Source organism: Labrus mixtus, chromosome 10, assembly GCF_963584025.1.
Source record: "Labrus mixtus chromosome 10, fLabMix1.1, whole genome shotgun sequence".
In the NCBI taxonomy this organism is placed as follows: domain Eukaryota; kingdom Metazoa; phylum Chordata; class Actinopteri; order Labriformes; family Labridae; genus Labrus; species Labrus mixtus.
In genome coordinates this window covers 17,296,059-17,311,788 of record NC_083621.1, presented here as the reverse complement: position 1 = coordinate 17,311,788, position 15,730 = coordinate 17,296,059, and the positions used below count along the sequence as shown (strand labels likewise).

At 39.6% G+C, this 15,730-nt stretch overlaps 1 protein-coding gene across 2 annotated transcripts in view; it reads left to right on the top strand.

Annotated features, from left to right (window-relative positions):
• slc36a1 (solute carrier family 36 member 1) overlaps nt 1-14,055 on the top strand; it is a 39,359-nt gene extending 25,304 nt beyond the window's left edge. For both annotated transcript variants that reach the window (XM_061048572.1, XM_061048573.1), the window contains exon 11: nt 12,918-14,055. In XM_061048572.1, coding sequence (XP_060904555.1) covers nt 12,918-13,195 — 278 coding nt within the window. In that variant the 3' untranslated portion in view covers nt 13,196-14,055. The remainder of the gene's footprint in view (nt 1-12,917) is intronic.
• The last annotated feature ends 1,675 nt before the right edge of the window (nt 14,056-15,730 follow it).

Below are 15,730 nucleotides of genomic sequence, written 5' to 3'. Positions count from 1 at the left end.
AAAGAGGACACAAGACTGGATTATTATTACAGTATATCATGGCGCAAAAAAGGCACAATGCCTAAAATAAAAATGGATCTGAATGCTGGAAAAGAAACGTTTGGTGCTTAAAATGTTAAGTGGTGAAACAATCGTATCTGTACAATGTAATACTTCATTGAATTCTCAGAGCTGAAAGTTTCCAAGAGTACACTGCTGCAGATAGAAATCCGCCCCTGTGGTCTCAGCTGAGGACACAATGAATGGGTTGTTATCAACATATAGAATGCCCCATTCATGATGGCAATTTATCTACAACAAAAAGTAATGATATCAGAATCATTTGAAAGATGCTGTCGTCACACCAAATTGTCCACATAATAAGACGACTAATGGGAAATCCAACTCAAGTCTAGACAGTTCTCCTTTCCATAATGCCTCATTTTAAAGGATGTTTAAATACACAAGTCACGTTTACCAATACTTCCTGCAAAGCAAGACACGAAACCAAACCTTCTTTTCCTGTCTGTGCAGAGCTTCTTAGCTGCACTGGTGGTTTTACTTTTGCTTCCTTTGTCTGAGTCACTTTGCCACAGGCTTAAGTAGAACAGCTAGCGTGTGTTGTGAAGCTGTTGACGGGAACAAGAGAGGACGGGAGGATGTCGCGTGAGCCTCCTCTTCTCCTCTTGTTTCTTTCTTCTTCTTTTTTTTTCAACCTCATCCTGGAGCACTCTGGCACAAAGGTGGCGTGCCACCGGGAATGCATGCTGCATGTTGCTGGACTGGTGCTGTCATGTTTTTACCCTTTCAGAAACATGATGTTTGCACACGTTCACCTTTAAGTCTTGTGGATGTAACTCACCTCTACTGTTTGGCCTTTGCTTTCAGCGGCTGTTCGGCCTCATCTGAATTACCTCGTGTCTGTTAGAAGAAGTAAAACCCCAGGATCAGATGACCTGTGGTGTGCTAAACCGACTGTAGATCTAAATGTCTGTTACACAGAGAACTCTAAGAAAAGTACTACATTCATTACAATAAAAACTAAAAGCAACAATTAGTTATATTGAGAGGAAAGCAGTTGAGTTTATCTTCCAAAGAGCATTTGCTTTATGTATTTTATATCAAAAACAGTTCATTTGTATTAGCCTGAGCTAAGTGAAAAGTAAAAACTCTAAAATACAAGGGCCAAACATTACACCTAAAAATGTCTTTCAAAACCAAGGCTTTAATGTTCTATGCTTTAATGCTCCTGCCTCCACTGTCCTGGTTTCAGGCTTTCCACCAAATGTTAAACCTGACTGCAGGGATTTTCTCCTCTTCAGCCAAAAGAGAATTACTGTTCTCCAACACTGATGTTGGGCAGTAAAGTCTGGCTTGTTGTTGATGGAAAGTCACCCATCATGGTTTTTCTCAGTCATTCAGGTCATCGTTATTCAAAGTTTAATCCAAAATCATCTCGACTCAACTTTAGTCAGTTAGAGTTTTGAAGACATTTTACATTTCACCCTAAAGGCTTTTTGACTTCTTAACTGACGGGTGGATGGAGCTAGAAAGCTTACAATGATTAGCTTCGTATTAGTTTAAACTTGCATACAGATCTTCAGAATATATTTTTAACCCAAAGCTGCCACGTTTGAAAGAGAAAGAGCCCTGTCTAAATTGCACAACTGTGACAACCCTACTTGGCACAAATTCATTGGTTATAACTAGGGCTGGGCAATGATTAAAAGTTTTAATCACGTTAATTGCATGAGTTCCTGTGATTAATCACGATTAATCGCATTGTTATAAGCAAAATCCAATAATGAATTCAAAAGTAGTGTATAGCGCACTGTTATTGTAAATGTACTTCTCAACTTAAACAATGTAATCAAAGCAAATAAATACAAAACCAAAGCTTATTGCCACTGCAAGGGCATAATGTCATCCTGTTTGTTATATAAAAAAAAAACTGCCCAGAAAGGTTTTCGGCTAAGCGGTATAATGAAAATGTCGGGACGCCATTTTTAAAGTGGGGGAGAGTGTGACAGGTCAATTGAGAACATTGATGTTTATTGTTTAGTTATCGGGGACCCCACAAAAACACATTTTTGTTGTACGTGTCATTTTGAAATTCTTTAGTTTATAATCTTTTTGAATTCATCTTCAAAGTTGCTAATGTTAATGTATTTTTCTGAACTGCAACATTATTCAAGCAGTCCATGTTGACATGTTATTAATTAAATGTGCTGCATAATCTACACCACTAGGTGGAGTCTGTGAGTGACAGTGACATGCAGGAGTTCAGAGAAGAAGAGTGTTGTTGTTGTGATGCTCCGGAGTTAGCAAGAAAGCTGTAGTTATTATTCAGCAGCTGAAGAGACTCGTAGGCGGAGTGAATGAAGGTACTGGGTCTTTGTTAAACGCTTAAATAAAGTGAAGACAAGTGAAACGACCTTTCAGTGTCCGCCTGAGTTTCTAGCTGCAACATATTTTGGAGTACTTATCAAGTACTCCGGTGATAAGAAAATTCAACTTCGCAGTGGTTACAAATAACTTTGGCTCTGTCGACTGAGCTGTCTGGAAGAACTTCAAAATGAAAATGGCCATGTAAAAGTTCCGTACACTTCTCCATGCTTGATTATCTGCCAATTCTTTTCTGGCTGTTTCCTCTTTCCTGTGAGCGCCGCAGCAGACATGCGCAGCAGTAGGCAACATACTAGGCTCGCTCACAATGGAATTTTACAAAATAAAAGCCAGTGAGCAGCAGACTTTTACAATAAGAAAATAAATCATAAAAACTGCGTTAATGCGAGATAAAATAATTGTTAGCGATAATTGATTAATTAGTTAACGCAAAAATAACACGGTAACGTGCCCAGCCCTAGTTATAACTTTATTAATTGTGAGATTAACTTACTTTTACTCTTCATGTTTTTCATCAAGAGAATTTAAGAAATGGAAACAACAAACCGCCCAAAACTACTGCAACATTTGAAAAATGGTTGGAGGTAGTCTTGGCTTTGTTTAGGTGTCAGAGGCAAAAAACGGGTTGGGGAACCATGGTCCAAAATATAATTGTTTGCTCTATCAATTAGATATCAGTTGACCATTATGCCTCAAAACGCCTGTGATGATTATAACACCTTACATTGGAAAGTGAAAGAAGGTTGTAATTAATCAGAATAATGTCTGAACATGCAAGGCACGTTATGTTTCGATGAGAAACTCTCTCCACAAACATCCAAACAGTAGCTCTGTGTGAGCCAGCTGAGCTACAAGAAGCACAGCCGGAGTAGCCAAACTGTAAGAAGACAGGTCAGCCTGAAGAGTTCTGTCTTGAGCACTTACCTCCTGCTGATGGGGGAAGGTCAACATCACCCTCAAACTTCATCTCCCCTCACTTCAGCCCTCCTCTGCTTTTCTTATGCCTTCTGCCCTTTCTTCCCTCCATTGTTTTTTTTTTGTTGTTTCCTCACTGTCAGTGTCCAGATCAAGTTAACGCAACATTTTCTAGCCTCCGACATCATTTTTGGGTCCTGAAAAAATGTCAAACGACATGAAAAGATGACCTGTATCCCCTCAGTTGGAGCATGCGTACACATTTCCGTCCATTAAGGCGAATGAATGAACCAGGCTATTTTTGCATGCCCTTCTGTTCTGCTTAGCAGGGCTTAAGTTGACACCTAACAGAAGAAAGGAATGGTTAGACATGTCCAATACTTGGAAGCTACTGAGTTACTTTTTTTTGTCATGTGACATAGTTAATTAACCAGTGTTCATTTAAACACAACTTTATTCCTTTTTAAGCTTCTAAAGTGAGATGTGACAAAATGCCCGCATCTAATTTGCCAAAAACAAACAAATATTAATTTCACATTGAAAACATAGTTATAATCTGAGCCAATAAAGTTGCGTGTCAATGCGGCCACTAGTGCAATGTATTTTTATTGTATTTATTTTCTAAACACAGGAATCAAATGATTTAAGCTTCAGGAAGAAACATAGAAACTTTATTACATTTGAAAATACAGTTCCTGTCCAGGGAGAGAAAACACGAGTAATCAACATTTGACCCATGCCTCTCTTTTAGATTTCCTTTGGTATAAATGATCACTGAGTGGCTGAGTAGTGAAATACGAGTGTGCTGGATGTAGCTTAGTGTCCTGACAGTGTGAGACTTTGGAATCTTAAGGTTTCAGAGTTCGCAGTTTTGCAGCAGGAACGTAACTGTTTACAGACTGCAGTACGGCTTTTATACAGAGGAGAGTCAGCAGAAACACAGGAGCCTTGTCCCGCTGTGACCCCCAAGCAGTTTTATTCATCTTTGTTCTGCAATCGGCACGAGGACTTGTATCGAGAGGTGTCAAACTCCCTTTCTGCTGCGTGTACACAGACCAACAAAAACGGCCTTATGACTCATGACAGGACAAAAAGTTACATTTCTTTTGAAGGACAAACAGGTCAACACACTTTTGTAAAAGAGCCTGTATGAAGCCTATCTTGCACTTTCAGGCCACTAAAAAACTTGGAGGGCCAACCAAGAGCCCTTAAGTATAGAAAGGTCAATGCTATGTCTAGCAAGTGAAGGACAACAGTCTCTCTCTCTGATCCTGCAGCTCGTTTATTCTCAGCCTTGTTTGGCAAGGAGATAAAGTATTGTGTCCACTGGGAGCGTCTTGGCCCCGCAGTGCTGGACTCTTTTTGTCATTATTTCCATTGTAGTATTCCCAAAAGGTACTTACAGCTTTTGTTTGTTGTTTAAAGGAAGAGGCTTTGGCTTTTTATCAGTCTAGTTCTTTCTTCAACATCTTTAAGTAAATAGAAGACTGAAGGCCTTTTGACAGAGTGTCCGCTTTGTCGGTACAACCTTCAGTTGCTTATATTGATTTCAAATTTTCAAGGTATCAAAACTTAACTCACTTGCAGTCAGAAAATACTTGTATATAAAACATTATTTTCTTGATTTGATAGTTGTACTGAAAGAGTTTGGTTTGTCTGATAATATCGTTTACAGAAATATCGAAGTATTCATAACTGGAGTAAACTTTTATCATGGTGGGAAATGATATACAAACCAGAGGGGGTTGGTATTTGAACCATATCTGTAGTATTCAAGCCCTAAGCCTTTAGTAAAATACATGTTAGACATGAGTAAGTTAGTCTATGGATGTGCACAACTCATGCAACTATTACTGCAAAAAATGTCTTTTGAATTTTGTAGGTAGGTTGATAAACCCCAGAGGATGACCCTTGATCATTTCAGTCTGTTTGTCACAAAACATTTCATTGAGTTTTTTAAGTTTTTACGATTGATTGCTTTTCTCCTTTATCTTGTTCAGTCAAGTTATTGATGCTTTCGTGAACATGTCAGCCTCCAGGTGTGATTCCAGGGCCTGTAGACTTTAAGCACTCTTATTTAGTGAATGCCTTCAGTTGTTTTTAGAGTCTATTTGTTTGTTCGTATTATGCTGCAGGAGTGACATGATAAAAATGTTGGATTTCTGATGAAGAACAGGGCAAGCTAGAAAGGTCTTTTAATGTAACATTTGTTGTTACAAAGAGAGAATGGCTCTTAATGGTATGTTACCAGAATATATACGGTAGTACTAAATATGAAAATATGCTCTTTTCCCTTATACAGACGTGTATTTGAATATGCCCTTCAAAGTTAAAGTTCTAATGATTTCAGTTTTTATCTATTTTTTTCCTTTGTAATAATTGAGCGCCCTGTAAACATTCCTGTTTAATGAAAACTATAGGTTAGTTGTAAAGTCACAGAAAAGCGTTAATCTTGCCTTGATTTTCTGTTTGCAAACCGAATACACTCCTCTTTATTCAAATTGTAGCCCGGCACTTCCCTCTCATGAATTTGACCAGTTCCTCCTCATCGTCTGATATAAACTTTTTCCATCTCATCCACAAAAACATGATTGCTCACCCCATGTTCCGCATTCCATTTTGCTCAAGATGTACGTCAATTATTTCAAAATTACAGTTTCAGTGGAGATTGATATGGATTTATTCATGAAACGGGGCTCTAAACAAGCAGCAAACATACTTATTTATCATACAGTCCCTCACAGCCATACAATTTAGAGCAATCATTCTTCACAATTGTCGTCTTTGCTAGAAAAGGTAAACAGTCGACTGAATTTGTCATAATTCCCCCTTGAAGCCATGCTGCGTCTTTTCTCATAAGCACACATACGCATACAACACGCTGCACTCTCGTTGATGTTTAATACGCCGCTCACACATCCTATCCAGGCGACTTTTGAAGGCCAAATCTCTCATATTTTAGATCAACACTAAGAGATGTTTTTTATACGCCTGGGTACGTCACAGTCCTCATGGTTTGGTTAAAAGCTGCAATAAATGAGTGGGCCTTTTTGTTTACTAGACATTTAAAGTGAGCTTTATTTCACTATGTTTGTTTCATTTTGATTATCAGCCTGGGCTTACAGTAAGTGCAACTTTTAGATCATGTGCGGTTACATAGCCAGCGCTTGTATGGTTTAGTATTGTCTTGATTTTGATCATTTATTGTTTAAGGGCTATGAAACTTTGGTTTGTTTTGCCTTTCATCCATTGACTTGAAAATAAACCCCCCCAAAAAAACACTCACCTGTTGCTCGCCTGTGTAATTTGTTAAATACCAATTTGATTGAGTATCTTTGACCATTTAGTTGGTTCAATCAGCCTTTCCAACTTGTTTAGGCCACATCAATGCTCCGTCTGCTTGGCTCAGACACCCAAAGTTGTTTTGCTTTGGACAGGTGTAAAAATGAATGAGGATGGCAGTGATTGTGGGACGACACAGTCTGATGGTAGCGGCTGGGTGTCAGGGACGTTGGGTGGGCCAGATCGCCTCACTGGAGGTTGGGGGAGCTCCATCTACTTGAGAGCCTGGCTTCTTCTGCTGGGACAATGCCTCCTGGGCTTCTAACTCACTGACACAAAGAAACCTGCTACTGCTTGGGCATAAAACAGACAATTTCTAAAGTATTCTCAACAGATGCTTTCATCATTTCGAGAATGCAGATAAATTTGCCCTTTATTTTAATTGTAGGCTGTATGTAAAGGTTTAAAGAAAGTTCTTCAAGTGTTGAAATGAGTTTGATTTTTCTCAAGAACATTTCAGGAAGATTCCAGACGCCTGGAAGTTGTTGAAAACAAACTGTGAGTCAGTCTGTAGCTCCAATACGGCTTTGCTTTCAGTCACTACACGTCATGAGCCAATCAGTTTAGTGGAAGAAAAAAATATTTTACTGCTAGAAGCTTACCAATAAAAGGTATCACACCACATGCTGCGTCAGTTTAATGGTTTTTTTTGTGCGTGTGTCTGTGGGTGTGTGTTTTCTGTTTTTTATAATTCGGTATAGGTTCCACCTAAAATATTTTTTGGGGAAACTTTGATATCAAGCCTTCCTGGCTAAATAAAGGTTAAGTGAAGATTAAATGAAAAATGAATCACAGATTCGATTACCACCCTCCAGCACACAGTCACTTCCTGATGAAATGACTCTCGCAGGAAAGAGTTGTAATAACAGCGTCTGTTGCCTGGTAGTTTTGTAATTTCAAACAACCACAAGCCAAGATAAATTGAATTGGTAACGCTGATTAGTGAACATCCTTTTTTCCACTCAACGACACTGCTCTTGCCAGTTATCCCCAGGGCTGAAATAATGTTTTAATTTCCGAGGAAATGGTTTGCCAATTGTTGAGCATCTAGAAGGAATTGTTGAGTAAGGAACGCCAACCACTCAATCAAGAGTTTGTAATTGAAAAGCAAGGAAATGTTTCCACCTTCCACCAAACATTCATGATGGATCCCTTCCTCGGGCCACAATGTAATGTTTCTCATTGAAGTGGAAGTTGTTCTGTTTTTGTCCTGGAGCCATGATGACTCACATTTACTTCCGTAATATACAAAGTAGGGCTGAGTGATATCATGGACCAAAAACCATATCTACTTTTTTTTGTTTTTTAGTTAGTGATACACAATATATGTCTTTTTTTTGTCTTTTCTTTTTTCAAGTCAAATCCAATTGGGCCACGGATAGGCAACTTAAACAACAGCCAGCTGCAAAATGTCAACGTGTGCATAAAAAATGCCAACATAAATGACCTGTGTGTGAAGAAAAAAAGTCAAAAGTAAAATAAAATTCCTCTCCTGCATTAAAAATACATATAGCTTTGTTTTTTATTATGCAGGCACTTTTGCTCAGAAAGGGAGAGAGGCAGAACAGGGTGAAGAGGGTCAGACAGTAGGAGGAGAAATGGCGGCTGTAACCTTATTTATATAACTTTATTTTATCACATCATAAACTATATCAACATAAAGGATATTGTCTAACACAGTGGTTCTCAAATGGTCCAGCCTCAGGACCTACTACCCAGTTAGTTCAACCAATAAGATGGTTGGTTGAGTTAAGGAAAAATTGTACAGTTTGGGCCTCAGACAGCACAAAACATGACAAAAAAAAGAAACAAAATAACAGGTTAAAAAAGCTGCTGCATCAGCTTTTTGACAGGGTTTTTTGCCACCACACATTCTGCGACCCACAGAAAACAGCTCTGGAAACTTTAAATGTAAAGTGAAACAAAACTGAATATTGAAGCTGTAGAGAAAGTTTCTGTCTATTCATGATCAAAGACTAAAATGATCTATTATCAATATAAAACTTGAGTTTTTACATTACAACTTAATTCCTCTGCTCTTCTATTAGGATTGATGTGTCTCGTAGTGTCTATGTCATTGACCTCACATTGACACTGAAACAGTTACAGCTCCATCATTCCTTTCTCATCTTGTGGCAGAAGAAGCTCCCTGCATTGGAAACATCAGTCCTAAAAGAGCTGTCTTAAGTGAGTAACGGAGAACACAGTCTGTCGGCTCATAGGGGTGAGGAGAAAAGCTGATTGCTGACTCAACAGCGTGATGAAGTAGTGGGAGGGAGGGAGGTGAGCCAGAGGTTAGCTTAATAGCGGAGTGGAGGGCAAAGGGGAGGGAAAATAGCAGAGGAGGTGTGTTTGATGCCAAGGTAATGATCGTTAGGGATCATGGCTGTTTAGTTAAGTCATAAACTCTGCGGGCAATGACAAGAGCAGAGAAATAGTAAATCGCTTATGTCAGAGTTTTATAACTTTGTCTTCCTCTTTGCAAAATCATGGTTAATAGATTTGTCATTGAACAGAAGACCGGCTATACTCTCTGATGGTTGGGCAGATGGCATCCATGAACTAAGCATTAAACCACTGCAGGTTCAAGGAGTCCTCACTATTTTCCTGGTTGTGAATCACTTTAACTGTTGTGTCTATCTACATACAGAACATTTGGCAGTTCAATTACACAGGACATTAAGAGACAGCAGCAACACATTACACAGGAGCCAACAGCAAGGACTTCAATCAGGATTGCAGAATGTATACAAGATGAACAGATCCCATTGGAATAACTACACAACATTATCTTTAGGTGAAGTTATCCTGCTGGCTATAGGACATGGTAAAATAATATCTATAAACATATTACTCAGAGGATAATATATAGATTAACATTGCTTCTTAATTGTGTAGTATAAGATTTTAAATGCAGTTGATACAATGTTGTACTGCAGGCAAGCATAAACCAATACATTACACTAAACCACTGTGAACCAGCAGCTACTGTAGATGAGCTATACTTTAACTGTATCCTCCCAAGGGGAAATTAGTTTTGCAGTTTTTTCTTCTTGAAGTTGCGTGATGATGTTTGAGTTATTGGTCACATTTGACTGGAAACTTCCGGAGCTCAGCTTTGGTGAATGAAGACGTGAGCAATTTGAGCTCTTTCTTTTTATTTTGAGTGTTAGCAAAGTTTAACCTTGCTACCACTGCTGCTACTCCAGCTGCTGGCTCCATGTTGAGTTAAGAGACTCCTGGCTAATTAACATTAGCATATGCAGACCTTCAATGTTCGCTGGCTGTTGGTCCCAGTGAATATAGCCCGGGCGTCTGCTTAGGAGACTGAGCTCCACTCCATCTTTAATGAGCTTCAGTCCAGTAGCAGATAAGCAAGCTCTGGGTCCAACCAGATGAAAGTCCTGAGCTGGAGGCAGTTGGTTCCTGTGGCTCCGTCCTGCTGGTGGCAAGGTGAAGAAATTACACAGTGAGATGGCTCCCCTCGACTGTGGAGAAAAAGAAACCACGACCTTCCTTACCAATCTTTGATCCAATCTCCAGTGCAACCACTAACAGCTGACTGTTTCTTTGTGCCTCTGGAGGCAATCGACTTCACCTGTCTGACGTGCTTGTCTCTCCCATTGGATTTTAAAGTTGTGGGCTCAGTTCAGAAAATGCCTGCTGACAGTTTAAATGCATACAGAAGCCCACTTCCCTCCTTCCCTTTGAGCTTCTCCTTTATTTTCTTCTGCTGACACTGTGTCTGTGTGCTACTAGTGTAAAGATAAAAGCTCAGTGTTTCTAGTTTTTAATGGTGTGTGGCCCTGCATGTGTAGTTAAAAGAATGTAACACAAGACAGTAAACTGGTGACAATAAGGCTCTGGGACATCTTTTGTTCAACTTTTTTTCATTTCCTTACCAGGCTTTGCACTACGTCTTGGCCTTAGGCTGTCTTGATTGAAGGTCAAGCTCCAAGCTTTACCTTCCCTTCCACTGGATGTGCCATTGTCAGTCGCTACATCAAAATCACCAAAATCATAATACATGAACTAAACATGAATAACAACTTTGCTTGAACTCTTTAATCCTCTCCTGGACTAGGGATCCTTATGGTAAAACTCGGTCAATCATCCTACACCAATGTGTGGTCAAGTCTAAATGATGTTCAGTCTCTGGTTGGTTTCCTTTCATTTGCCACTAAACTCGACTCTGTCTCAATACAGATACTTGAATATTGGGCCTATTAGTCCTATTATAATCAGTTTATAGTCTGTATTTTTTTGTATTGTGTTGGATCCAATAAAAAACTTTTAAAATAGCAATGTCACACAATAGCTCAAACGAACCCCACAGAATGAGGAACCAGCAACTCCTGTATCCTGCAAGGTAAAATGACTTTGGGGAGAGTTTGTTTTGCATTTACTGGCTGATGGAATCTACTTGAGCAATTCCAGACAAGAAACCTTTTTTTTGTTTTTTGTTTGGTGAGATTGTTTTGAGGATTTTCCTGCCTTAACAGAAACAAATGTCTGCAGATTCGATGCCAAGCCTTAAAGTCATACTGTAGGAAAGGTCACTCATTCACTTTGCCTCTTTCAAACATTCTTTACTTTACGCAACATCATAAAACCATCTTGACATTTCCTCCTGCATTTCTTTTGTTGAGGCGTCTCTCAATGTATGCAGTGCTCTCCGGTATACCGAAGCCCTAGCAGGCTGAGGTGGGAAAGAAAGTCATATTTTCTCTTTGTTTATTTTGCGATCGGAGGCTGGAGAGCCAAATTAGTGTGCTCGATGCGATCCCTCTTCAGCCCCTTGAAGCCGCCTGATGATCCACGTTCTGACGGTCTCTCGGGATGGCAGCCAGACTTTTTAGCTACAGCCTGACAGTTTATTTGCTATGAAGTCTCAATACAAATCTTAAGGTATCTTCCCCCCCCCCCCCCCCCCCCCCCCCACTAGCCGTCCTCTATCACGGCCACGCTCCTCTCGTTTGAGGAAAGCTTTTCAAGTAGTTTGACCTTCCTCAGAAGTGACAGGTTTACTCCCTTGGAGCGAGTGGCTGCGTGGTGCTTCTGCCGTTACTTGTCACATGAAAGTTCAACCTTGCCGCGCCCCCATAGGTTAATTTGACAGATTTTGTGAAGACGGAGCAGTGTGCAATTGATTAATGTTCAAAGGGTCTTTTATCAGTCGCTGGTAATCGCTGTCCGATGTACTGAGAGAACAAGAACATCTGACTTGTCCTCTCCACTCACTTAAAGCTAGATGCTGATGGACAGAGCTTTCCTTGTGTGTGTGTTTGTGTAGCAAAGCAAGTGCGTCTCTTTTCAAGTGTGTCCATGCGTGTAACAACTGCCCAAGTGCTTGCTTCAAGGTTCGAGCTTCACTGTGGAGTTTGTTCGCAGGAACGACAACACACACCTCGGTCGTGACAATGCTGTCACTGGAGCAGGGGCTTGTTTTGTCTAAGCACCACTGCACATCGCTGTTTATTCCTGTCCCCACGGCAACAGATAAAGGTGACTCAGGTGCCTGGTGGCCATAGCAGCGTGGTGACTGCTCCTGCCCACACGTGAAAAATAATCCCCAGAATCACAGCTTTATTTTGTCACTAGAGGCCCTCTGCTTCTTTCTCTTTTATTTTTCCCACCTTTTCATCTTTCTGACCTCATCCATCTCTTTTACTCCCCTTCCAGCGTCCTTCCTTTATTACCTACTACATTTCACCTCATTTCTCATCAGTCCTTCTTTTCTGTTTCATCTTCATAACCTCCTCCGCCCCCTTATCTACTGTCCTTTTGATTTTCCTACCAGATTTGTGCAGCAGAAAACATGAAAAATAAAGAAACCGTCGCTTTTATCTTGCCAACAACAAAAGTCATTTCCTCATCTAGCTCTTCCATTACACGTGATCATTCTTGTGTGAGAGGCAGTGGATGGGTAAAATCAGAAAATACGTTATTTTTCAGAGATGGTATTATTGAATTTGCCTGCAAAACACATCGTAAGAAGTTGAACTTTTTTTTCCCCCCAATGCATTATCCAGAAATGCAGCTAATAAAGACACCCAGCACATTGAGTCTGATGCCTTTTTGTTAAAATGCTAATTTTGTCACTCCTTATTGTAGACAAAACTGTAGAAAAAAAGGGGAAGCTGTATTGGCTAAGAGCTTTAGAATCAATTTAAGATCAAATTTCTATTAATCCTATCCTAAACTAAAGAAGACTCGTAGCTAAATGAATTTCTTTACTCTGTTAACGTACCAAATCTCTCTTTGTCCTCCTCCAGGTGCCCTCGCCATCCTGATACCCGAGCTGGACCTCGTCATCTCATTGGTGGGCTCGGTCAGCAGCAGTTTCCTGGCGCTGATTTTCCCCCCCTTACTTCAGATCCTCACGTTTCACACAGAGGGCCTTTCGCCGCTGGTGACCATCAAGAACGTCGTCATCAGCCTGTTTGGGCTGGTCGGGTTCCTCACGGGAACCTACATAGCCATCGAGCAAATCATCCAGCGGAACGGACTCAAACTCACAGAGGAGGCGTTCTCTCCCTACCTGGTGCAGTGATAAAGTGACTGTTGGCAGGTGGACATGAACACACCCACACCATTCAGAAACCATTTTTAGGGCACATTTATTATTATTGTCTTTGATTTGCTACTGTTGGATGTGGTGGCCATTTTCAATTAATCTAGCACATGTTTTAAAGAGTTTCAAAGTCCAGTTATTTAGTGCAATGTAATGATAATATCAGTATGATAAAAACAGCATCATTCCTTCAGGAGCGAGATACTTTTAGAAGACTTCTGAGAGGCTTTTAGAGGTTAAATATTGTCTGGTGTGTTAATATTTCAGTCAGAAAAATCAAACTACCTCACAGACTGGTATCGATTTTGGATCTTTGAAAGTCCGGATTAGACACTGTTGCTGAAGTAGTGTTGACTTTTAAACTTTATCCCAAGCGGCTTCTTCAATAAAGTATCCTATCCTTCTCCTGTAGAGCTTTTAGAGTTTCACCAAACACCCTTCTTCTCATTTAGACAAAGACAATTTAACTTTTTGTTGCACTTTGATTTATGCCTTATTCAGTGGAATGGCGCTCTACTTTGAAATAATTCCAACAATCAAGTAACTGTAGCCGAAAAATAAATGTTTTAAACTGAATTCATAGAAAAAAAAAGGGGTTGAGTATCCAAATGGTTTGAGCTCTGATTCATGAAACCAAAATATTCTTGAGGATTGTGCTTTTCAATTTGTCTATTGACTCCTGCTGCGTATGTCTACATCATCGGGTATTAAGGATGCCTTAGAGCGATTATTAAACCTGTGACATCACATATGTCTGGGGGGGGGGGCTTTTGGGCCAGGAAAGCTGTAGAGAGACAGGAAAAAGCTTCTGTATATGGAACACCTGCGTGACCAACTGAGCGATACTGGCACTAAATATTAACACTCAATGGTTTTAAAGCACTTACTTAGATCATCTCTGCTTACTTTCAGAAAAACAAAAGATTAGAAGGTTGTTATCTTGACGATGAATCTTTCACCATCATCTTGGTGGTTAACTCTCAAGTGATAAGTGAAATCTGTGTTACGGAGCAGACATTTGCAGATTATTGTCTGTCGTCCATTGTCCATCTTAAAGTTTCCATTTTCGATCTCAAAGCTCTTGCAAGAAACCGTCGGTTTGTGATGTTTTTGGCGCCCCCTGGAATCAAAGCAGTATGCTTTATCTCTTCTGATCTGGTCCTTTGAGTAGGTAGATGGTGTTTTCTGGCAAAAAGGTTAAATCCTTCTTTCTTTTAAAGGTAAAATATGCAACTCTTGATCCAGTAAATGTTGAATTCCAAAGTGCAGCCGTTTGTAGGACTCATTTCTCTTCAGATAAGGAGCCCAACTGTTATTGGGTTCTTATTTCTTTGAAGTTTTTTTGACCCAACAAAGTATTTCATTCGGTTTGGAAAGTCTGACAGCTTTCCTGCAATTGTACTACAATGACACTCTGCAATTATTCCTCTACAAACAACGTCCTTGTTCAACGGAGGGGATGTCTCTCGTTCAGTGACTAGGAGGAATTCATATGCCCCCCCTGTAGCCGTGGTTACAGGATTCATAATCTTCTTGATGGTCTCATTTGCTGTTTTCGGTAATAAAGAGGCATCAGTATGATAACAGTCTGTTTCATAACCTGATAAGAACTCTTCACAGATGCAATAACTAATCAAACAGAACTACAACCACATTTTGCTGGTTGATGAGCAATACTTTTAATATAGTACGCTCAAATTACAAACTGCGTTTGATCGTCTGCATGTTTCCGTTCAGTTTGGCCAGGATTTGATTAACACTCAGATTGAAAAGCACAACCAGAATCAATGAAATCAAACTGATGCTCGACAAAATGAGTTTGATTAAATGAAAAACAAATCAGATTTAAGACATTTTTACTGTTTTGATGTTGGAGGACATCAGACTTATTTTTTTTCCTTTTTTCTGTCTTTTTATTTTTTTTATCTGAATATTTTTTTTATTTGTTTTTATGTTTTAATATATTTACTAAATGAAAGGCTTTTTGTATAGGTTTTTTTTTTCTCCATATTCAACAGCTTAGTAGACTTACACCTAACTTTTAAAATGTGCTTTCAGATTAATGACAGAGAGGCTCTGCATGTAAGATAATGTAATATCAGTGTATCATAGAACTTAAGTTTTATTTCCAGGCTGTAGGTATATCATCAAGGTAAACCCTGTTAATCTGCTTTAGTGAGCAGAGGACAAAGACGTACTGTAAGTTCACTCTAAAGCTTCTGTACTGTTGTCTTCAGTGTTTCTGTGGCAGTATAAAGTTATTCATGGTTATTATCGAGCAGATGACATGCTGGTGTTTATCAGTGGAAATGTGTCTCTGAGGATGAACACTTTTAGCCTTATGTGTAAAGAATTTGTTGACGTCATTTGTGTTAGTGTGAACACATTTGTTGCACATGTAAACGTCTGCACACGTGTACGACAATGTTGAGTCTCTTTTGAAGCGACAAAATGCCCATTATTATCCATCACCTTTTGATTATGTGCTAAAACTGTTCAGATGAGATTTCCTGC